This window comes from Canis lupus, chromosome 12 (assembly GCF_048164855.1).
Source record: "Canis lupus baileyi chromosome 12, mCanLup2.hap1, whole genome shotgun sequence".
NCBI lineage: Eukaryota > Metazoa > Chordata > Mammalia > Carnivora > Canidae > Canis > Canis lupus.
In genome coordinates, this window is record NC_132849.1 from 59273688 (window position 1) to 59298185 (window position 24498).

The 24498-nt window shown below is 55.9% G+C and overlaps 1 protein-coding gene and 1 long non-coding RNA gene across 2 annotated transcripts; one reads left to right on the top strand and one right to left on the bottom strand.

The window, feature by feature from the left end:
• Window positions 1-482: 482 nt before the first annotated feature.
• On the bottom strand, window positions 483-2923 carry ID2 (inhibitor of DNA binding 2). The gene is made up of 3 exons (XM_072771197.1): window positions 2448-2923; window positions 2036-2099; window positions 483-1247 (listed from the first exon to the last, which is right to left on the bottom strand). The coding sequence occupies exons 1-2, from the start codon at window positions 2793-2795 to the stop codon at window positions 2043-2045; spliced, it is 405 nt and encodes a 134-aa protein (XP_072627298.1). The 5' UTR covers window positions 2796-2923; the 3' UTR covers window positions 483-1247; window positions 2036-2042.
• Window positions 2924-16744: 13821 nt separating this feature from the next.
• LOC140600761 (uncharacterized) lies at window positions 16745-22338 on the top strand. Its single transcript, XR_012003932.1, has 4 exons — window positions 16745-16931; window positions 18335-18460; window positions 20948-21020; window positions 21286-22338. It is a non-coding gene; the product is annotated as an uncharacterized lncRNA (long non-coding RNA).
• The last annotated feature ends 2160 nt before the right edge of the window (window positions 22339-24498 follow it).

Here is a 24498-nt window from a genome sequence, read left to right on the forward strand (position 1 = left end):
CGGGAACACCCAGGGGTCTCTTCAGCCCTTGCCCTGCATCTTTGAAATCCTGTCCCGAACCGTGGAGGACATACTCCTTCTGGTTGACAAGCAGTGTCATACACTCCAAAAGGGTCTCAGCACCTACTCAGGCCAAGTAGTCCTTCCAGACTCTGCAGTTATTTTGGATGACCTAGGAGTCACTGCCGCAGCAGTTTCTTGGTTTAAAACTCAGCCCCCCCTCCCAAGGCACAGAACTAGTATTTCCCTGCAGGACTTAAGAGAAACTTCTGTTTACAGCCCTCCCAGCCGGGCCAGCCCTCCTGAAACGCTAGCAGCAGCCCTTTGCCCCCAAGTGTGCGCCACCGACCGCGCATCTGATAAGCAGTTTGCCTGCATAGAAGTTCTAAGGCTGAGGAGGTGGTCAAGGGATGCAGAAAGGGTTAAATTAAGGGAGGCGAGAGAGAGAAAGAGATCTTAAAAACCATTCAGGATTCAAGGTATTGACTTCAGACATGTTTATTATAATCTTATACAGTCTACATAAATTTGAACTTGTATTTATTTGGGTTCAGTTATAACATAGCAGAATAAAAATCAAAGCACTGGTCCTCTGAAATAAAGCAGGCAATCACCATTCAATAAACACACGATTTATTTTGTATAAAAGGGTTAAGTTTACAACTAAACTTTTATAAAAAGTTTAGCATGAATAAGTACATCATTACACTTTGTATGCAGAAATACACATCTCTGCCACTATACAAGAAAACTCTAATTAAAGAGTTCACAAGGTTTCACTCCATATATATATATATTTATATATAAATATATACACAGCATTCAGTAGGCTTGCGTCAAAAAGGTAATTTCTGACCAAAAGACTTCATTTAAGTAACTGAATACTGGATCCTTCTGGTATTCACGCTCCACCTTTGAAAAAAGGCAAAGTCTGCTTAAATTGGGAAATTCCTTGTGATTTTAACGTTTTTCGCTCCCCATGGTGGGAATAGTATATAAAGAAAACCTTCCAACTGCAGAAAGGGCATTTAAAAGTCTTTTTCATAAATAACTAATATCACAGTCCAGGTCAGAGAACACCCTGGGGAAGATGATCATTCTTAGTTTTCCTTCCATTTTTTTTTTAAAAAGGTCCATTCAACTTGTTGTTCTCCTTGTGAAATGGTCGAAAAATAAGAAGTTCAGCGCCTTAAAAGATCCTGTGGATTCGTTGTTGTTGTGCAAAGAAAAAGAAAAGTCACGAACACCTGCAAAAGATTGGGGGAGAGGCATGTTTTAGGAGAATGGAACCTAAGGGCAGAGGCGGGCAGACTGGCGCCGGGAGGAAGCCGCAGTTTGAACATTTAACCACCAAACACTCAAAGATTGGGCAAACCCTGGCGTCCAGATGCAACACACACACTCGGCCTCGACAGCGAAAATTAAACATTAAAATAGCAGAGACTCCAGGGAAAAACTTCCCAACGCAATCTCCTATTTGGATCTCCAACAGCACTGCTCACAGGCGCCAGTCTGCTTCTTGTAACAATTATTTGATTGAAAACAGCCCTTTAGTGAACAGATAGGGAAGTCGGATCCCACATCACAGGGGCTGGGGCGCTTGGCCCGGCGAACCTCGGAGGGCTTACAGCGTTGGGGAAGGAGGAGCTCTACGGAATTTGCGGTGATAAGATTAATTAGACGGAGGTTAGTACCTCGTAGTACCGGAGCAGCAGCAGGGGAGAGCCAGGGCATAACGTGTGGCACAGCAAGCCGACGCACATTTCCCTCTGCCACCTTCGTAGTAAGCGGCTGGTATTTTTTCTTTTTTAAAGGAGAAGAAGGAATGCTCTGTGATCTCGAGGAGCCAGAGCTGGGAGCCCCTTCCTTCGGAGGGTACCCAGACAATGTACTACGGGCAACACAACTAAGTACACAGTCCTCGACTAAACCCCCAAATTTTGCAGATACACAAGTCCCCCCAGCCACACACACACATGAACACACACACTCCAAGCGGCAGTTTACCAAGGGGAGGCACGAGCAAAACACTCACCATTTATTCAGCCACAGAGCGCTTTGCTGTCATTTGACATTAACTCAGAAGGGAATTCAGAAGCCTGCGAGAGAAAGGGGGATAAAAGGCGATGTTAGACCATCTTAAGGAGAAACGGCCCCCGTCCTTTTTTTTTTCTTTCTTTTTTTGAGCAGCAACTTAAAACAGCAACTTTCGTTCAACACGTTTATGCTACAATTCAGAATCAAAGGCAGATGCATTAACGTGTCAGAACTTATCAGCAATTTCACGCACGACTCAATCTATAGCAGATCTTTTTTTCTTTTTTCTTTTTTCGCCCTAAAAGTTAATTAGCTCATCTGGAAGTCCCGGACTGGGACTGCGGCGGTCTGGACCACGGGCCTGCTGGGGGGTGGGGTGGGGGGTGGCGGGGGGGGGGGGCAGGTCTCACCTGCAAGGACAGGATGCTGATGTCCGTGTTGAGGGTGGTCAGCGGCGTCCGGGACGCCTGGCTCTGCCCAGGTCGCTGGTGGTGCAGGCTGACGATCGTGGGGTGCGAGTCCAGGGCGATCTGCAGGTCCAAGATGTAGTCGATGACGTGCTGCAGGATTTCCATCTTGCTCACCTTCTTGTTCTGGGGGATGCTGGGCACCAGCTCCTTGAGCTTGGAGTAGCAGTCGTTCATGTTGTACAGCAGGCTCATGGGGTCGTCCACCGGGGTTTTGCTCCGGGAGATGCCCAGGCCGTGGTCCGAAAGGCTGTTTTTCCTCACGGACCGCACTGGACTGAAGGCTTTCATGCTGACCGCGCGGGGGCACGGAGAGACCGGGAGGGAGCGGGCTGCCTCGGAGCTCAGGCCGCCGCCGCCTGCGGAGCTTCCTGCGCTCGGCACCGGGCTCGGCTCAGAATGAAGCCGGGAGCCCGGCGGGGCGGCTTTTATGGGGCCTCGCCGGGGGCCCACGATCCGGCTTCCCCGCGTCCCCATTGGCGGAGGGCGGCGCGTCCATCAGGCCGCGCGGGCGATCCGATTGGCGGGCGCGGGCGCGGGGCGGGCGCTCGGTCCTTCCGCGTTCGCAGCCAATCCCCGCGGAGTGGGCGGGGCGGGCGCGAGCCCAGCTGGGGTGGTAAATAGAGTACAGTAAGCGCGGGGCGGGAGGGGAGCGGAGGCCCGGGGAGGCGGAGGGGGGGGGGAGGGGAGGGGAGGGGAGGGGGCGGGGGCGGGCGGGCCGGCGGCCGGCGGGGGGGGACCCCGGGAGCCCACATGTGCATCTGCATTCCGATTCCCCGTGGTGAGCCCCTCGCCCTAGGGCGCCCCCGGAGCGGGCTCCGCGGCCCTAACACCACCGCCACGCGGCCGGGTTCTGCACGGCGCAGGGCAAGTCACCGTCCCCCCGCCACCCGCGGGGTGTCACCACACAGCATTTCGGGAGAAAGTAAAAACGCACACGAGTTTGCCATCGACAGGAGAGACGTGCGTAGAGTCCGGGCTCTTAAGATCAGGCCAAGCGACGTCAGGACAGCACAAAACCCCCAACACCCACGCGCGCCCTCAGCGACAGGTTTGGTGTGGGATCGCGCAGCCCCCCCCCTCCCCGAGCAAAGTCGGTAGAACCAGTACTTCTTGGAAACCGTGCTGAGCGCCGAGGAGCTCTGAGAAGGCAGGACGCTTCCAGGGTTCCCTTTCTGGAACAGGCACTGGCTATCAGAAGGATCCTATTAATCGGAAATCATTAGGGAAATTTGCATCCTGAGGCTGGATTTACATACACTGCCCTTGAGAGGCCGCGGGTCTGAGCCTCGCCGGGTGGGCGGCGAAGTAATGTGATTAATTATGCACAAATCCTGATTTCTGGGGTCACATTCCAGCACTTCACAGTAATTTTAAAGTTTTGTGAAAGGTAGGTGGCCCTAGCCGTTGACCGACATCTAAGCACTCTTAAAAAAAAGAAAAGAAAAAAGAAAAAAAACCTGTCGTGTATGAGGCTGGAAATCTGTTCAATCCTATTACTGGACGCAGTTTCACGTTTTGTTGTTTTTTTCCCCCCTTGTCTTCCCTCTGTAAGATCTTTAAAGAAATTATTTGGGCAGTCTGAAGTTTGCAGCCATTTACCTACACACTTTTCAGCGAATGCACGCAGAATTCTAGTTTAGCTGAAGACTTAACAGCAAATTAGTTGTGTTTTGAAAACTCCAGTCTCCCCCCCCCCCCCCCCAGAATACAGCAATCTAGAAAATGCGGGGGCCATGGGGGTATTTGTTAGCATCTTGTTTACTTGTCTCAGCCGTCACCTTCCCGGCAGTTTAAGAAGCAGGAAGGGGGCAGAAGAGGAGAAAAAGCAAAGCTGAATGATGGGGAACCTGCGTTCTGTGCTCGGATTCCTGATGAGTTTCTGAGCCGGCGGCCGGCGCGTCTCTGACACGGGCCGCGACCCAGGGCTCCCCTTGGGGGAGGCGCCGGGGAGTGCGGAGGCGGATGTCACTGTGAGAAAGCCACCCCTCTGCCTCGGAGGACGGAGGTGGATGGTTTCCTGACCAGCAGAGGAGTCTGCTGAGGGCCTGGCCCTGCAGAAGCTGCCTGCAGCTCTGCGCCTGAGTGTTCGATTAACCACCTCCCTCCTCCGATATTAACTCTGGAAATGATTTAATACCGAGTCCCCCACAGTTCGAGCTTTTTGATGTACTCTGTGCATGTGTTTCTGTCACATACGTGCCACAGTGGAACAGATTTTGTTTTGACACTATTTTGGTTCATGATGTTATACTTTGACTATTTTACAATAATAGCCAACGTAAACAAACATCTTTGGGATTCTCAAATTATTACTTGTGATTCTTGGACATTGCAGCCCTGCGATACTGACGCATTCCTAGCTTTTTCCAAGGACACCGTATGTTAACATCCGTGCCAGCCTCATTATCCCAGCAGCCAGGCTCCGGGCTGGTTCGTAATGAGCGGCGTGCCGTGTTCCTTGGGGGGCCCCCCCGCGAGGTTGAGCCCCCCGTGGTCGTGTGTGCCCCCGGAGGCGGTAAAACCGCTTCGCGGGGTGGAAGTTTTGTGCTTTCCTTCCCTGGCGGAGCCCAGTGGGCCCGTGCAGACCTCGACGGGCGCGCTACCCAGTTCTGCCTTCAGTTAAAGATCATGTTGGGGGGGGGGGCTGAGGACGCAGTAGAAGTTAGTGACCACGAGGAGGGAAAGGAGGCCCGATGGCCTCGTGCGTCGGTCTCCATCCGCAAGCCCGATGGATGGGAGTCACCTTTCAAGGGAGGTTCTCGTAGAGCAAGCACACGGAGCCGGGGCGTGTTCGGGGTGGGGGTACGGGCGCCGGGAAGCCTGTCTCTGTGGGTTCGCCTGCGAGGCCTCCCAAGTTCAAAGGGTCCCAGCTGCAGAGAGCGCCCCGGACCTGCAAGATGCGCGGGCGCGGGAAGGTGTGAAGGGCTTCCGTGGAGGTGGGGGGGGGGGGTGGCTCCGGGGCTGACTCACCGAGGCGCCCCCAGGTCCCGCCACCCACCTGCCCTGGAAGTTCCCCTCCGCAGGGTCCAGGGCTTGCACGCTCGGCCCGGCCCGGCGGCTGCAGCGCGTGCAGCCCCCCCGCCCCCCGCTCCGCCCGCCAGCCCCGGGCTGGAATCAGCAGCAGCTCCGGGCCGCCGCGGCCACCCCGCGTGATGCACGGGGGGGGAGGGGGGGAGGAGCCTGCACGGGGGGAGGGGGGCGGGGGGCGGGGGGGCGCTCCGGGTCCTCCCCGCACATCTGGCGCGATTGGGCGCGCTCGCCTTTCTTCCCCCCGGTTTTGTTCTCACAGCTGTGTCCATTCCGCCCGTGACCCCCCGAGCGATCCCTGACAGGTGATGAATTGGCAGCGGCGGCGGCGGCGGCGGCGGCGCGCGGGCCAGGCCGCGGCGGGGCCGGAGCCGGAGCCCCGGAGCAGACTCTCTGGCGCCAGGCGCGTGACGCCGCCCATTCACGCCGCCCTGCAGCCTTGTCCTCGCGGCGCCGCTCAGGCGGCTGCCATGGCAACCGCGCCGTCACTCAGCGCGCGCGCCCAGCTGATCAATGCCTGCGAGGCCCGGCCGTCCCCGGCCCGCCCGGATCCCGGCCGCCCGGCCCGCGCGCACCTGCAGCCGCCGCGCGTCTTAAGTTTCGAGCGATCTGGGGGAAGGAAAGAGGGCCGGGAAGAACAGGAAAGGCAGGGAGGGGGCGGTGGTGGGAGTCGGGGAGAAGAATAAAAAAAAAAAAAAAAAAAATAGAAGAAAAAAGAAAAAAAAAAAAAAAAAAGCCGGGAGAGGGAGAAAGAAAGAACTCTTCCCTTTGCCGAAAGAGGCATAACGTGCCTTGGAGGTCGCCAACGCCAGGGCTTTTTTTTTTTTTTTTTTTGCTTTATTTTATTTGTTTTTGCAGCCGAGGCGTTCAGGGTGGGGCCGGCGCGAGGGAGGAACCGGGACCGGGAGACGGGGACGGTCTCAGCGGATGGCGAGCCTTGGGCATGCCCTCGGGTCCTCGCGGGGAGGGCTCTGAGGCTGCACTCCTAACGCCCTGCAGGGCCCGCCCCCACTGCGCCCCACTGCGCCCCACTGCGGCCCTGCCTCGCCCCGCAGAGCCCTCGGAGGTGGCCCGGCCCGGCGAGTCTCCGAGCACAGCTCGCCAGCCCCGGGCCCGCGGGAGGTGGAGGTGGAGGTGGAGGTGGGCGCGGGCAGCGGGCTCCGCGGCCCCAGCCTCCGCGCGCCGCCCGCCCGGGACTCGTGTTCGTTGCCCCGCGCCCGCTGCGCCCCCGCCCCGAGCACCGAGGGGCCCGGAGCCTCCAGCCGGCCCGCGGGCGCAGGCGGCAGCTCGGCCCCGGCTCTATCTCTAGGGAAAGTTCCATTTTAAGAGCCAGATGCCGACACTCCGGGACGGTTTAGGGCATCCGGCCCCCTCAAGGGTGCTCATCTGCAGGCCAGAGTGTTAGCCGTCATTTATCGCCTGTGCTGGCGAGGAGCTCCTGAACAGGGGATGGCCTCCTCTGGCCCTAAAAGCGGGGTGGGGTGGGGTGGGATGGGGGCACGACTGTTGGGATCCTGTTATCTGGCTTAGCAGAGTTTGTTGTGGTTTTCGAGGAAAACAGCATCTGGATTACATAAGGATTCAAGTTTTTGCTTTACTTGTTTATTTAATACCTTGGCAAGAGGGAGCCCTTACCCTGAAACCAGATAACCGAATTTGGGTTTAAAACAGTCTTAGACGAGGGACAACTGGAGAGGAAGAAAATAAGGAAAGCCACGAAAAGCAAACAGGGCGATGTTTATTTTTCAACCCTTTGCGTATTTTTCAAAGACCTGCCTAGCCTCTTCTGCTTCTGGTCGCACACAGCTAATGCATCGCCTGAACAAAGCCCTGCGCCTTCCACGACGGCTTGACTGACGCCCCAGCCCGCCAGGACCCCGGGATCGCGGCCCCAACTCCTTCCAGGATCCCGGCGCGCGGTCCTGTTTGCCCGGGGATCCCCCAGAGCACGGGGAACAACAGCGCGCTAAATCCAATTGCTTTCCACCGTCTGTCTGCCCTCCTTATAGGGGGATCACCTTTCAGCTCCGTTCAAAAAAAAAAAAAAAAGAAAAAAAGCAGAGTTTGGAAGTTGGCGGAGGGGCCTATTTAGCTACCAGCACAGCAAATATTTAGTTACAAATGCTGCGAAGGACCGTCCTGGGACTTTTGTTCCGGTCACCAAATTAAAACAGAAAATGCACTGGAGCAACAGATAAGGTCTTAGAGAACAATCCGGCGGCCGGCGAGCTGGCGGGCGCGGGGCTGGCGTCGGCGAGTCTGCGCACGCTCGGGGGTCCGCGCCCCGCGGGGAGCTCGGGTCACCGGGGTCCCCCCCCCCCGCCCGCCGCGCCCCCTCCGCGCCCGAGCGCAGCGGCGTCCGTGGGAACCGGGCCGCCCGCTCCCGAATCCGCGGCATCTTCACCTTGTAACGCGCACCCAAAGCAACACCCGGGCCGGCTGGCGGGTCCCTAACCAGAAACACCTGGCGCGCTCCCCACGCCCTGTTGGCCGCGGCCACGTGCGCCCGGGGTCCCCGCCGCCAGGGGGGTGGGGGCCCTGGTGGCACCCAGGCGGCGCCAGCTGCGGTGATTCCAATCTCTGCCCTCTCCGGGTGCCGGGGGAGAAACTTCTGTCTATAAAATAGTTCACCCTCCTGTCCCCCTCCCCCGCCCCTTGAGGCTTTCACTCCCAGATTCTGCTTCTGACACCCTCCCCCCTGAAAGGGCAATGGACCTCCTCTTTCTGGCTGGAGAGAAATCCAGCGAAGCTTTTGCAAGCCTTCTCTCCAACCCCCAGCACACACCTGTCACCTGTCACCAAGTGCCACTGGCTGCGGGAGGGGACAGACCTAGGGCTGTGTCCTCTGGGAGGTGAGTGCTGGGGACCCCCAGGCCCCGGGAGGAGCAGCCCCCCTGGGTGCTAATCCTCAGCCCGTGGGGGTCCTGCCATCATCCCAGCACCAGGGGGCTGAGGTTGGCCATCAGCGCGGGACCCTAAGGAAAGACGGGAGAATTAAGTGGTACATTTGGTGTGACGTGCCTGCCTTTTCCCGGAGCCTGAAGAACCCCGACATTCCATTTCAAAGAAAAAAAGGACACACAATGGCCCTCTTTAAGAGGAGGTTAAACATTCACATTGGGTAAGAATAACTAATAATTTACAAGGTCTGCACAGCTCACCTATTTTGCTCTTCATCTTGACCCCATGAGTCAGGAGAGGCAGATGCTGTCCCAGTTTTAGAGGAAGAAACTGAGGCACAGATGAATGACAGATCCTACGTGGGCCCAAATCCCTAGGACGTGACCCTGTGACAGTGCACAAGTGTGTGACCTTGACCCCAGGGCCAATACTGATTACTTTTTTACCCTGAATTTTTTTCCGGTGCTGCCGGCCTGGAGTGTCCACAGCCAGCACTTAGTTCTCACCTTCCTCAGAGGGTGACTCCCAGCGGCTGGGCCTGACCCTGGGTTAACAGACGATCTGATGACTTTGCAAACCTTAGTGTCTGTGGGAATCACTTTTACACGCAGAGTCCTGGAGCCCACCTCTCAGAATTCTGATTCGGGGGTGTGCTGAGCAGCCTAGAGACCACAGTGGCCTTTTGAGCAAGTATCCTAAGGAGAGAGGCTGGTGCAGGTGGGGAAGGAACCACTTTCCGAGAAGCTTCTGGCAAGCCACTGGCCTCTCAAATCAACCCTGCAGTTGGGGCAGTTGGCGCACTAGGTAGGAATGAGTCATCTCAGACCTGTTGAGGACTGCTCCGTTTGCTTTTAGAAAACTCAAGAGGACAAGAAAGTCTGTTATATTTACCGACATTATTATTAGTATTATTGCTTTATTCTTTCTTCCTTCTTACTGTTCCAATATTCTTTCTTTTATGGTTATTTTGTGTTTCAAGAGTGTCCTTTAGACATTCTTTTAGGGTAAGTCTGTGGGTGACAAGTTCTCTTCGATTTCCTGCATCGAGAAGGTCTTGCTTGTTCTTTGATTCCTGAAGGATATTTTTGTTGACTCTAAACTTCTGGGTTGACAGGTTTTGTTGTTGTTGTTGTTTTTGGCTTTTGACATGTTGTGCCACTTCTTTCTGGCTGCTATGGTTTCTGATGAGAAATCTGCTGTCATTCAAATGGCTTTTTCTTCTGTAAAAAAGGTGGTGCTTGTCTCTGCTTGTTTCTTTTGTCCTTAGCTTCCAGAAGTGTACTTATGATGTAGCTTGGCATGGAGTTTTTTCCAGTTTGGGGTTCTCTCAGTTTCTTGAACCTGTAGGTTTAAATCTTTTGCCAAATTTGGAAAAAGCTCAGCTATTATTTCTTGACATATCTTTTCAGCACCACCTTTTTCTCTCCTGCGATCCTGGCGACATGAACTTCAGATCTTTGCCTGTAGTCCCTCCAGGGTCTATGACACTATGCCTTTTATCTTTTTTTTGGAAGTCTACTTTCTGTTGTTCAGATTGGGTAGTTTCTATTGTTCTATTTTCAGGTGTATTGATTCTTTCTTCTGTCCACTCCATTTCACTTTTGAGCTCATCCAATGAGGTCTTTTGCTTTGCTTGTTGTATTTTTCAGCTCTAAAATTTCAATTTCATTCTTTTTTTTTTTTAATCTTCCATTTCTTTGTTGAGATTTTCTTTTTCTCTCCCCCCCCCCTCACATTTTGGGAGCAGGTTTGTAATTGATCATTGAGAGACTTTTTTGGTGGCTCAGAAAAATACTGACCCCACCCCAATCATTAACTGCCCAAACATAAAATTTGTACACAAATATTCTTAGGAGCTTTATTTGTAATAGTTAAAAACTGGAAATACCCCAGATGTCCTGCAATCGAGTGAGTGATCAAACCAAACATCTGTACTGTGGAATACTACTCTGCAATGAAGAGAAACAGATGACTTTGATTCACACAACTTGGGTGGACCTTAAGGGGTATCATGATGAATGAAAGGGCCAGTCTCAAAAGGTCCCATACTATATGGTTGCATTCTTAAATGACAGGATTATAGAAATAAAGAATAGATTAATGATTGCCAGGGATAGGGACTGGAGGGGGTATGGGCTATGTGTGACTATAAAGGGATAACAGGGAGTTCCTTTGTGCTGATGGAACAGTTCTGAATCTTGATTATGGTATTGATCACAGTACCTGGGCTAAAACTCCATAGATCTACACACACCCACAGATGAATGCATGTGATATCTAGTGAAAGTGAGTGAGGTCCGTAGTCGAATTAGCTGTATTGTGCCATTGTCAGTATGTCAGGTTTGAAGGACTGTAGCGACGGAAATGCTTACCACTGGGGGAAACTGGGCAAAGCGTACATGGGACTTGCTGCAACTTCCTGTGAATCCATAATTATTACAAAATAAAGAGTTAGATGGTTTAAAAAAAAAAAAAAAGAAGAGATTCCCCATGAAGAGATTCCAAGGGGTCTAGACTGTTCACAGGAACCCAAGCAATAAGATTATGAGAGAAGTTGTCATTGGAAGCCACTAATGTTTGGAGTGGTTTATTACATTGATAACTAAATGGCCACCAAAAGGGAAAATGGGCCAGTGGTGGTGGGGGAGTGGGATCAGAGTTTCTAAGTATAATTTTGCATATTATGCATATCATCTAATTGTGATCACTTATCATTATTTGGGGTTTTCTTTACCCCGAAAGTTTTACAACAAATTATTTATAGTGCACAAAATAGCATATTCCACATCCAACAAGAGTGCATTAATTGTAAAAGAAATGAATGATGTTTCAGTTGACATCTTGGCGTCCAGTATATACTCAGGTTATAGTGTGGGTCTTTTTAATTAATTAATCAATTAATTATTAAAGATTTATTTGTTGGAGAGAGAGAGTGTGTGAGTGGAAGGAGGGGCAAAGGGAGAGAGAAAATCTCAAGCAGACTCCTTACTATGCACAGAGACCAACATGGAACTTGGTCCCTAGACCCTAAGACCCTTAGATCATGACCTGAGCCAAAAATCAAGAGTCGAATGCTTACCCAACTGAGCCACCCGGGCGCCCCAGTGTGGGTCTTTTTCTTAACCAATCAGAATCCCTACTAACTTTTCTTGAGGGTACAGACTTCATAGCCATATAAGATAACTATATGTTTTGAACCCAAACCGACCATTTATGGTCCAAGTGCCTCTAGGGCCCTAGGGAGGATGGGAGAGCTGAGTGGTGGAGGAAGGTGTCTGGAAGTAGGCTACACAGCTTCCCTAGGGTGGGAGTAAGAATCAGTGCCTCCAGATATTCTAGAAACTGTATCATACAAGCATCTCAGAGGTATCACGCCTCATCACCAAGATTTTAAGGAGATTTTGACATTTTTTTCTTCATACAACATGAAGACTTTGAGTGTGGAGGGGTTATGCTTCCCAGGTTGGGGCAGTCTCTTTGTCCCACCATCTTGTTGATCTAACTTCCAGGGACCCCCTGGGACACTGTTTCCCCTTCAGAAGACACCGCTGGCATGGACTCGGTAGCTTGGACCAAGAAGGGGGTTGGGCGCCCCGTAGGTAGTCGCCGTTGGCAGCTGCCCAAAAGCTTCCATCTTCCCCCCGTGACACTATCCCAGTGTGGCCATTTCTGAGCCTGAGAGAGGAGTCAGGAGTGGGTTGGTGTAATTACAATTCATTAAGTCCTGCTTTGAAGTGATGAGCCCATATTCCCAGGGAGGAGAAATGCAGAAGAGCAAAATGCTCGCTAGCTGCAGAGCTGTTTTAGTTGGTCTGGTTGCTGCTGCTGTTGCTGTGTGTGTGTGTGTGTGTGTGTGTGTGTGTGTGTGGGGAGAGGACGTTGAAGGTGAGCTGAGGGCTCTGAGGGCTCCTGCACTCTCCCCTCCTGAGCCTGGGCCCTTGGCTTCCAGGGGGGTGGTTTCAACCCAGCCCTTTATTTCTTTTTTTTTTTTTTTTCTTTTTATGATAGTCACACAGAGAGAGAGAGAGAGAGAGAGAGGCAGAGACACAGGCAGAGGGAGAAGCAGGCTCCATGCACGGGGAGCCCGACGTGGGATTCGATCCCGGGTCTCCAGGATCGCGCCCTGGGCCAAAGGCAGGCGCCAGACCGATGCGCCACCCAGGGATCCCCCAGCCCTTTATTTCTTTATGCCCCGTGAGTCCATGTACCGCCGGTTGCAGTGTGGCCCCAGGTGGGTCGCCGGGAGCCCAGGGGGCCTGGCCCTCTCCCACCTGTGTACTGAGGTGTAAATCCACTGGCAGGCTGGACAGAGCACTTGAACCCTGATCTGTACTCCTCCAAACGTGGTGTGACACCCAGCAGCATGGGCATGCTGAGAAATGCGGAGTCTCAGGCTCCAGCCCAGATTGACTTAGAACCTGGGGGGTTCCTGCCGCAAAGCCCGAGGCCAGGAGCTGAAGTCTGTCCGCAGCTGTATGAAGAGTGAGCCAGCACAAATGTTCCTCAATCACCTTTAAAATGGCATCATTTTGGGCACCTGGGAGGCTCGATCTGTGAAGTGTCTGCCTTCGGCTCAGGTCATGACCTCAGGGTCCCAGGATCGAGTCCCGCATCGGGCTCCTTGCTCAGTGGGGAGTCTGCTTCTCCCTCTGCCCCTGTCCCTCTCTCCCGCTCTGTGTGCTGTATCAAATAAAAAAAAAAAAAAACTTTAAAAAAATTAATAAAATAAAATGGCATCTTTTCTGAGCAGCACCTTGCCTTTGCACCACGCAGCGCACTCCACTGACGCTACTCTGTGACTCCACATTGACCAGTAAGGCAGGGAGCATGACTCCCACTTTGCAGATGAAGTAACTGAGTGCAGAGGCGAGCCCATAGCCACAGGGCCCAGGGGTCACCTGGGAGTCGGGACTGGAGCTCGGTGCTTTGCCCGTCGCTGTCAAACCGCACAGGCCCCGGGAAGGCCTTTGGAGGAAGGACAGGTGAGGGGCCTGGGGCGGGGAGCAGGTCTGGGTGTTGGGCATGGCACTGGGGCTGTTCGCAGGGCTCTTAGTTCACGGACCTGGACCCCAGGGTGGGGGTGAGGGTGAGCTCGGCTGAGAGACAGGGCCTCCAAACTGCTGAGATGCACCCCTGCCCCCAGGCCCTGGCCTGCACGTCATGGTCACAGTCCACATCCTGGAGCTCTCTCAGGGCACCTCGGGCCTGATCCTGCTGCCCCTCGGAGGCTCTCTGGCTGTCCCTGCTTCCCTGCCGCGAGCCCGTCCCCACAGCCAGGAGCAGGGGCGCCGGCCTGGCCCCACGCCTGTCTCCCCCCCACATCTAATCTTGGCGCTGAGTTCCTTCCGAAGGCTCTCTGAAGGGGTATCAGGTCCGTTTAATTATTTCGGGGAGAGATGCTTGCTTTTTAGAAAACATTTACGGTGGATATTTTGTGATCGTCTGACACATGCCATTTTGAAATAAGATATTCTTAATGATGCCATCCCCGCCCCTCCTCTGGTGGGCTTCCCGGCTCTGGTGGTGGCCGTAGGGGGGAAGAAGTCCTGCAGTCCGTCGGGGCGGGAAGGAGGTACCGAAGGCTGAAGACGGGACCTCCCCGAGAACACCCCGTGTGCAGCCGCTCCGAGCGTGTGCCGGGTGGCGAGGGACCAGGGACGTACCTGGCCCTCCTGATTCCATTTCCCCCTTCGAAGCCACCACCGCATGGCGCCTCCCTCTAAATGACATTTTGAACACTGAGCGCGGGGCCCACTGAATACCTGGGGTGCGCGGTAGGTAGGCCTGCCTGAGAAATGCAGGGCATCTGTTGAAAGGGAAACTTCAGATAAAAAAGAATGCTTTTGTAGCAGACACCCTTGTGTTTTTATAAATGATCATTGTAATGGCACCAGCCACTCCTCATGACAGACCTAAGGCATCTGCAAAAAATAAAAAATAAAATAAAAATTGCATTTATTTTTTTACCAACTTTTGACAAGTTAAGATAACAAGAGAAAACATTGCTAACTAGACTTGCAGAATGCGGAGCATAAATACCTCTAATTTGAGGTCCTTCGGGACTAGAGTGGCCAGACGTGACCATTAGAGGGCTTAGTCCAGAGTCACCATTTCAAAATTCCCTCACAGGCTTGCACAGGTCCTCAGGCACGCCCGCCTCCCTGGACACGCGAGCTCCGTGTGCCAGTTATACACTGATTTCCAGGGAGATGCACCCCGAGGCCCCCCTTCCAGGTGGTGCATGCATGATGTCCCTGGGTGATGCCGCTGGTCCTAGGTGCACTGCTGGGGGACGTCGCGAAGCAGCGGTCCTAAGGCAATGCCACGGCTGCAGCGAATGGGCCCAGACGCGCGTCCTCACCTCCACACGCTAGAAGTTCTGTTCTCAATATGTGGTGTGACACGCAGCAGCATGGGCATGCTGAGAGTGGCCACTCTCCCCAGAGTGGGCGTCAGTGGCGGCCAGGCCGCTGCGCTCCAAGTGGGCCACTCCGGGGACCCAGGCCCCCATCCTCGTGGCTCTGCCCCACGGGCCGTGGGCTTCCAGGCTGCCTGGGCCCATCCACGCCAAGCCTGAAGACGAGGGAGGGCACGGAGATGCCCGGGGACAAGCCCTTGGGTGGCTGCTAGGGGTCGGGCCTGCAGGTGGCCCGCAGCCCCGGTGGGTCCCCCGGCTCGCTACTGCGGCCCTCGGGCTGCCGGGTCTTGCCGTGGGGCCCTGCTGAGCGGGGCGTCCCCTGCCCTGCCGCCCCCGAGCCGTGGCAACCGGAGATGTCCGCAGACAAGCGTCCCCTGGGGAGCAAAATCTCCCAGGCTGAGAAGGGCCGCGCTGGAGCTCAGTCCGTGGCCGCAGTTGACGCAGGGAGACCGGGCACCGCGCGGGGCGGCGGCGGGGAGAAAGCACGCTGGTTTGGAGGCCCCCGGCCCGGCTCCGTCGCAACGGCCGTCGGCGGGCAGAGGGCATTGCTTCCCCCAAGGCCGGTCCCGGGCATTCTGCAGAAGGCAGGGCCGCGGGGGCAGGAGGGGAACGAGGGGTCTGGTGTCGGGGTGTCCTCCGCAGGGTTGCAGGGCGGCCGGGGTCGCGTACTGTGTGTTCCTGCAAGAGCAAACACGTAGGAAGGTGTTTTTCTTGCTTCTTTTATTAATGTTTACATGAGTTAATGAACGCGCAAACGACCTGATGAAAGCGTGTCAGTAATAAAACAAAGTTGGTTTTAAAGAAGGAAGTCACGGCGGCGTGTGAGCAATCAGGCCTGACCTCGGCCTGGGCCGCCAGCGTGGGTAGCACGGCCGGAGGAGAGCCGGGCCTCCAGCCGTGCCGTCCGCCTGTCCGTCCCTAGGTGTTCTCCGAGCCCCCGCTGGGCTCCAGGCCCCCTCCTAGCGACCTCGGAACCATCCGTGAGCAAAGGCGGGACGTGTACCTAATTCTAACTGCGGCCTAAGGGAGCGGCTTCAGGTACACGAGCTCCGTTTCAATGCGACTCAGAGAGGTTGAGCCACACGGCGGAGGCCACAGAGCCACGAAGTGGGGGGATCAGGGTCGTGGACGTGCTGTCGCCGCTGCTTTTGCTCCAATAGCGAGGAAAAATCATTCTCGAGTACAGGAGAGCGAGAGCCCACGGGCCACATTTCCATATCTGCTCAGCCATTGCAGGTCACGCAGGAAGTAACTGGGGCCTTGCCGCATTTTGTTCTTGAAAGCACTGCCGGGGAAGACCCGGCTAGAATGATCTGGAAGCATCCGGAATACATGGGTTTGTAGACTCGCCCACCCCTACCTGTTTCCTTAGGACCTGGGGGTGGGATGAGGAATAAGGCCAGGGTTTCCATGTGTCGAGATTCCTGGGCAATCCTGGGGTTGTGCTTTAAGCTCCCCAGACCCCCAGCTTCTTAGCAGAGGAGGAAAACGTGCCTTCAGAACCCACATTTTTACATATGATCCACCCCCCCTCCGGGTGGTTGCTCTAACCATACAGTGAGGAGAAGTGGCCACACCTGACGGTGTAAGGAAAGTTCTGGTGTTTGGGGACATTGAAGCTACGGGAAGCAACCACTCAAGCTCATGCATATCCCACCAAAAAAACACGATCCCTTATAATCACAGGAAATCAGTTCGCTGACTTTTGAATGTAAACCCCACAGTCCTCGAGAGAGCAAATGACACATTTAAAAACAAAACAAAACAAATCGAAGTGACCTTTGTGTTTGGACGGTGATGACATGCTGCGTTTTCTCTTTATTTCATGCCATTTGCATCCCCGGGTGTCTTTATGTCTTCCTTCCTCTATCCTCTGCAGGCAAAGGGCTAGGAGACGCAGCCCTTGCTGTTTTGTCGGAGGCGCGGTGCATCCTCCCCTGATGGGGTCCGGGCCTGACCGTCCTGGCCCTGCCCACGCGCCCCCCCCATCTCCTGTCCTCCTCTGCTGGAAACGAACCTCCAGCCAAGAGGGAAACAGCTCAACACACCCTATCAGCTTTATTTATTCGGGAGGAAAGGTACCGTTTATTCCAGATTTTTAAGCTGAGAGAACCTTTAGCTGCTATGCTTTTGCTTTGTAAGTGGCATGAAAGTGTGGCTGTTTCAGGAGGACCCGGGACCTCTGTCTACGAATGGGACTGTGGTGCAGGAGGGGCCGGCCGGGGCCTCCTCCCCGGAAGGCGGGTGGGAGCTGCCTGCCTGTTTCCCCTCAGCGTCTCCAGGGTCATGGTGTTAAGCCTTCAGTTAAAGAACAGGCTCTTTGAAGCAGCTGGTTTGGGCCGGCCCCCGGCCCGGGATCGTTTCTCGGTATTTGGTGTTCACATGACACAGAACATACACTGGATTCCTCGCCTTTTAAAGTTTGGTGTTTTTTTTTTTTTTTTTTTTTCCAGCTGAAGTGGCTTGTTGTGCTCCAGAAAGATTTTGCTTTTTAGGTCATAAAGAGGAGCTTGAAAACTGCAAAAGGTTTTTTGGTTTTGTTTTAGTGTCTTGACCGAGCGCTGGAGTTTGCAGGATCTGGGTGTCAGGGATGGATGACAGCGGCGGATCTGCGGGTGCAGGGGTTTTGAGGGGGCGCCTGACTCATCCTGAGGGGGGGCAGGGAAGATTCCGGCTGGGGTTCCGGTATCGCGGAGGCCGATGGGGAAGATGGCCTTCATGCACTCGTTCTCTCTCCTGCCAACCTGTTCTGGTTCTCTGTGTTGTGCCCACACCCGTGGAATGTTCTCCTTCTACAAGAGCCAGGACAGCAGGGCCTCATTCATCCTCCGCACCCCGTACCCGCCACCTATGATGTGGAGGTCGTGGACCAGTGCACGAGGATGCACCCAAAAGGGTGGCTGTCGTGAAAATTCTCCGCATCAAAGTCTGTTCACTGATTCTCATTTTATTTTTCTGAAGATTCATTTGTTTTAGAGGAGGGTGATAGGAGCAGAGGGAGAGGGAGAGGGAGCATCTCGAGCAGACTCCTCACTGAGCACGGCGCCCGCAGTGGGGCTCTGTCCCGCGACCCCGAGATCATGACCTGGGCTGAAACCCAGAGCCGGAGGCTCGACCCGCTGAGCCCCCCGGTGCCCCAGGGACTCTCCTCTTAAAAGAAGAAATCCGTGGCTCCAGTGGACCCCAAATCAGAGGGAAAGCGTCAATGGGAAGGGCCACGTGTATTGGGAGATGTTGGCAGAGCGAGGATCCCGAGTCTAAAGAAAGGTGGAGAATGTGGAGCTGACACAGAAGCACGCGGCATCCAGAGCTAAGCACCGACGTGCGTAACCGTTCACGAGTGGATTTTGACCGTCGGGGAAGGATACGGAATGTTATTGGATCCCGTAGAGATCACGAGAAACCGGTAACTGATCGCTTTTTAAAAAACCATGACACTCACGCGGTCTGAGTTGCGTTTTGTTCGATTTTTCACCGACAGCGCCTCCTTTGCGTTTGCCGCCGGAGAGAAAGCTGCGCCTGGAGGTGAACAGCGTGGCTTACGGGGAACAGCCTCAGCGATGGATGGGGAAAGACGCCCCGACTCCTCGAAGACGTCCTGATTTCTGTAAGTAGCAGCGTTTCCCTTGGTGCCACGGCTCCTGGGGTGCGACTCAACGCCCCTCCCTCCCGCCATCCTCCCAGATGCGGGTGTTAGAGCGCTACCCTCCCACGATTAGGGTCGGGTGAGGTCACGAGGGTGGGGCCCCAGGATGGGATCAGTGTCCTGCTGAGAAGAGACGCCAGCAGGTGCTCCCCGCACCCCCCGCGTGGACCAGCGCTCCAGGGGCAAAGCAGCGCGAGAGCCTCCGGCAGCTACGGGGTGTGCGGCCGCCTGGATCTTGCACTCCAGCCCCCAGAACCGGGAGAAACGAACGCTTGTGTGTTAAGCCACCGAGTCTCCGGTGTGTTGTCCTAGCAGCCTGAACGAAGGGCCACCGTCCCTTCTCAATCCCGGGTCCCTGGGGCTGCCCTGTCCCTCCGGGGAGGGAGGCCTGGTCCCCCCAGGAAGTCGCTCCCGCCCTGGCCTAAGTCTGGTGGTCAGTCGGGCCCCTCCCATCCCTTGTAGCCCCCCCCCCCCACCTTCTGGATGACGTCTCCCGACTCTGACTGGCCTGAAGGCCCAGCAGGTTCCACCTTGGCCCACTTTCAGCCGGGCTGGGTGGGCGCTTGCTCCTAAGGGCGTCGCCTCATCACCCCTCTTTCCTGGCCCCCAAGGTCAGGACCCTCCATGCATGCTCCCCCCCCCCCGGAGTCCCCCTCACAGCTGGGGCTGGGCTGCTCCTCAGCGTTGTTCTGGGAGCCCCCTGAGCAGAGGGACTACGGCCTCCCGGGCAGGCGGGGCCGCATCCAGGGGTGAGGACTCCTTGTCTCTGCACACAGGGGCAGCTACTGTCACTGGAGTCCGCAACATCGGCGTCACTGGGAACTCGTTGGGGACACACGTTCTCGGGCCTCTTCCCCGGGCCTGCTGGATCAGTTCTGTTCCCCTCCAGGGGATTCTGAGGCCGCCCGGGACCAGGCCCAGGGGGGCTTCTGCGAGCCAGCCGCCCCCCCGCCCCCCGTGTTAATGAGCATCTGGTTGAGGGAAGAAAACCAGCTCCAAGTGCCAAGTGAAAGTCCAAGGCCCGGGGTGGGAGGGGGGTGACGCCTCCCGGAGTCCTGGCGGTGTTGTCGGTGTCCTAGCCCGCCTGGGCCATGTTTACGGGCTCATAAAATGGTATAGGCACAAAAGAACCTGAAAGGTCACCCTGTGCATTGCCCCAGTTAGAGCTGAGCGGCACAGGCCTGCGGCCTCGCAGCGGCCTTAGGGACGCCTTCCCCGGGGAGCAGGTGGCAGCTGTGCGGGGGGCCCTGGCCTCTGGCAGAGACCCTCGAAGAGCCGGTGGGGTGGGCCTCCCACCAGGGGGCTGCCTGAGGGTGAGGTGCTGGGGGTCCTCAGTGCTCATGCTGCCTCCAGACGGGCCCACCCCAATTGTTGGAGGGTTTTCTGAGAATTTGGGGTACACAGCTCCCTTTATTCCTCAGTTTTTGTCCAATCCTTGGGCAAAGGGGACATTCGTCTTGTCTGCGCACGCCAGCCTGTGCCACGCTGAGGAATGAAGAGCTGAGTGGGGCCAGGTGTCTCCTCCAGGAGCTCATAAGCAGGGCCACGTTGAGGACAAAGGGGGCGTGACACACGTACCTCCTTCTCTCCCTCCAGAAACCCAAGGATCAGATTTCCAAGCAGTGGTGCAGGGACTAGGGTGGCCACATAATGTCATCTCTACGGCAGGACATTTGTGAGAGGGACGGGGTACCATTAACCGCCCAGGGCCACAGCCTGAGCGGAGGTGAGCCCCGCTGCCCTGGGCAAGTGTGCGGCCTGGCCACCGCCTGTGAACCGGCTCGGGGTAGGCTATGAAGGGTTTCCACCGACGCGCTGCAATAAGCAAGAACACGAGGCACAGTTGTTATAAAACGTGAGTCTTGCCGCGCTCTAGGGGGGAGAGAGGGAGACTTCCGTGGCGCTGTGGTTAAGGGTGAGTGGAATTAGACGGAAGGGACAGGACAGCGGGGCGTGAAGGGTGGCGGTTGGCCATGCGAGGCCGCAGGGGCTCCGGGTTACGAGTTCTGGGGAGCTTCTGGTTTCTTCCCAGCCCGTCTATATACGACACAAGCGGGGCCAGAGTCCTTGTCTTCTAGCAAAACTGGGGTCCCACCATCCTCCTGCTCCGAGCCTCTCAACAGCTCCTCCTGGCTGACAGGGAGGCAGGACCTCCTCCGGAGGGCCCCCCGCATCCCGTCACTCCCGGGGCTCGGCCGCCGGGTTCCGTGACCCTGTGCCTCTGCTCGCAGGCCCTGGCAGGCCTCTTCCCCGCCGCTGGCAGGAGGCCTTCGAGCTGGTTCTCAAACCCCCTCATCTGAAAGGCCGCCCTGGTCCCCCTCGAGGGGGCAGCTCCCTCGTTTGCTCCTGCACCTCTGGGGGTCTCACCCCGCTGGCTGGGCCCCAGGGACACCTGGGAGGCAGATCCTTCCCTTATTCATCTCTTGTCCTCCTCTGGGACCATCACAGACCAGATGTTTCCAGATGAGCTGCTGAACTGGCTGACTTTTCCTACACGTCTCCAGGAAAGGAGATCCTTCCAGTGAGTCCTCCTGGGATGGGGAGCAGGGACATTAAGGAACCACGGGGTCAGCAGGGTCCGGGGATGGAGGGTTCGCCTGGGGTGAGGTGACCTGCTCAAGAGCACACAGCAGGCTCCTTGTGTCTGACGGGGCGGGCGGGGGGCGCTCACCCACAGTCTCCGGGCCCCTGCTCTGCTGCCCGGAAAACACCAGCAGGTGACTTCCAAGCACCATCCCTGCCTCTCAATGCTCAGCCCCGCACAGCTGTCCCTGGTCCCCCTGCAGGCCTGAGCCCGCCACCCGGACCTCAACCGCGTTGGCGCAGACCGCGCCCCTGACCTCTGCTGTCCCCCACCCCGGCCGAGAGGGAAGATCCCCCATTTAAGACTTAGACCTGCAAAACCCTTTGGGGCCTGAGGCTTCACTTAGAAGAGGCCATTTCCTGCCTCAGGTCCCCACCCTGCCCCGTGCAGAGTGAGTGCCCCCAAGGCGTGAAGAACCTTCTGGATGAGCACGGGGCACACGGCGGACACAGCGCCTTCCAGGTCCGGTTGGTGTTTCTGGGTCACTGCTCCTCCGCCAGCACCTCGCGCCAGCCAAGCCCACAAATGCCCTCAGTTAACGTGGATGGAATGAACAAATGGACAGATTCATTTTATTCTCAGCAGAAGTAAAGTGATAAAGGCAACGTCCCCAGCTCACAGGTGTCCATCAGAAGCAACAAAAAGGACCCGGATGTACACACTTCTGTCTCTGGAATGAAGAGTGATGTCAGATATCCACGGGCTCATTTGATGGACACGCATCTCTTACCTTGGCCCTGAGAGACCCAGAGCCCAGCCGCCAGGCTCGCTGGCCACGCGGTTCCTTTGGACCTCGGGAGGGCCGCCCTGACCTCGTGGCACCCAGAAAGCAGGGGGGGAAGAGAGCAAACGTCAGCTGGCATTTGGTGGCTTTGATCAATTGATTTTATGAGACAAGACTGTGGGATGTGGAGGTTGGCTCGCTCTGACTCTCGACTTACTCATTTCCTGAGACAAGGCGACGGCGCGGCCAGGCAGGCGGCAGGCTCGGTGTGAGCGGCCAGGTGACCGCGTGTCTGCTCCCGTCCTATCGCGTGTCTGTGCTTTGCTTCTGGAAATCTCTAAAAATTTTGAACGTTATCATTGTCATTTCAAAAGGGAGGGGAGGGTCCCTTGGTGGCTCAGCGGTTTAGCACCTGCCTCCGGCCCAGGGCGTGATCCTGGGGACCTGGGATCGAGTCCCACGTCGGGTTCCCTGCATGGAGCCTGCTTCTCTCTCTGCCTCTGTCTCTGTCTCTGTCTCTGTCTCTGTCTCTCTCTCTCTCTCTCTCTCTCTGTCTCTCATGAATAAATAAATAAAATCTTAAAAAAAAGGAGAGGGGAAAAAAAAAGACATTTCCTCTTCTGTTCATTTTCATGCCACTCCTTGAGAAGTTTGCTCACGGGGAGCACCATGTTGATGCCCTGAAATTTCAGTTTCTCTCCTAATGGAAATCGACATTTTCAGAGCTGGTCCGTGATCGATCAGGAAATTGAGAATTGGCCCCAGGGAGGGAAGTGGCCTTGACATTTACACTAAAATGACATTTGCACTAAATCTCCACATTTGGCTCCTCCTTTCCCCTGTAAAACGACACGGCCTCACGGACCCTACTGGATCTTTCTCGAGTCAGGGCTGAGCCGGTTCCGTTTTTCCCCTGCTCCTGGCTCCAGACCCTTCTCTCCTCTTGCTAAGTTAATGATCCTCTTGAAGATTAAGAATTGAGGTTATTTAATTGGGGGGCAAGGTCAGGAGTGACCGAGAAACATTATCAAGGATTACGAAAGGGGTCAGCTGCCCGGCTCCTGTTCCGCACAGAGCAACTCCGCTTCCATCCAGGGAAAGGAGGGGGGTTGTGGAGACCCCGGGACATCAGGAGAACTTGGGGCCTGCGCGACTCTTCCTAAGAGGCTGAAAGGAAACAAACTGCTCCCACTGCGGAGGGGCTGCGCTGACCGGGACCAGGAAATCGGACCCAAGCCTCCCCTCCGATGGGGATGTGTTAGGCGGTATCTGCAGAGGGCACCGGGCCCCTGTTTCCTGAGCGAGCAGGTGGGATGTGCTGAGAGGGCTGCTGTTCTGGGTGGAGGGGAGTCGAGAGCGGGTGCCACACAGACTCACCCCCCCCCAGCTGTACGTGTGGTGCAAGGGGCGGGGGGCGACGAGAGCTGTGGCGGAGAGGACGCTTGGACACGTCATCACCCTGGAGGCACTCAGGGTCCCTGAGCCACGGCGAGCGGCTGAGTGTCGTCGTTGTCAGGTATCCTTAAGAGACTCAACCATCAGGGCAGACCTGGTGGCTCAGCGGTTTAGTGCCGCCTTCAGCCCAGGCCATGATCCTGGAGTCCCGGGATCGAGTCCCATGTCGAGCTCCCTGCATGGAGCCTGCTTCTCTCTCTGCCTGTGTCTCTGCCTCTCTTTCTCTCTTTCTCTCTCTCTCTCTCTCTCTCTCTCCCCATGTCTCTCATGAATAAATAAATAAATTATTAAAAAAAAATCAATTGACAACTGAGCGCCCGCTGTGGGAGAGATGTGCTTGTTGATTCATTCATTCATTCATTCCATGTGAACATCTGTGCCGCGGCCCCTGCTAGAATGGGGGCACAGGAAGCAAAGATGGAAGATGCAAGTTTGTAGGGGAGGCAGGTAAACAGATGTGTGAGTTTGGGTGCGGTCGGTGCGCTCTGGGACAGGCTCTGGGAGCCCGGAGTGGGGGGCTTACACCGACCTGCAAGGCCAGACTTCCGAGAAGGAGGCCCTACCGGTGGCTGGGCGCGGTGGGCGCCTATGATCATGAGCGGGAGGACAGGTGATGATCTGCACCGCGCCGGGGCCTGGCGTCCGTTCCTACGTTCCTAAGGTGCTTCTCACGCCCGAGGGAGCACTGTTATTTTCCCTGTGGTGGTTTGAGCTCTGGGTAGGGTGCTCAAGCTCAAGCAGAGAGAAGCAGGGGTGGGGGGCATCGAAGAGTGCGGTGCTCCCACAGGCGTCCTGGCCCCAGGGGCAGCGGGGTCCTGCAGGTGGGCACTTGGGGAGTGGGTGGGGGGTGCTCAGGGGTGAGTCTAGAGCAGGTGAGGCCCAGAGTAAGGTTCACTCTGCAGGGGGATCCCTGGAGCCTGGCTGGCGGGCTGCCTGAGGGAGCAGACCAAGAGGCACTGGCCAGGGAACCGGGACTGCGGTTTGCCGGCGGTGGGAGGGAGGGCATGTCAGGCACTCCGTCAGCCCCGGCCCCTGTTCCAATGACACCGAGGCTCTCAGTGGACCTCAGCAATACAGCGGGTATGTGCTAGGATTCTAGTGCAGCTTTCTTGACTCTGAGACGCACGGGCTCCTTGTCACGTCGTGGAAACCGAGTGTGACCTTTGGTCCCCCCAGTTCTGTGATTTTTGTCTAAACCTTTCCATCCAGCCCCGCGGGCTACGATGGGGTCTCTTT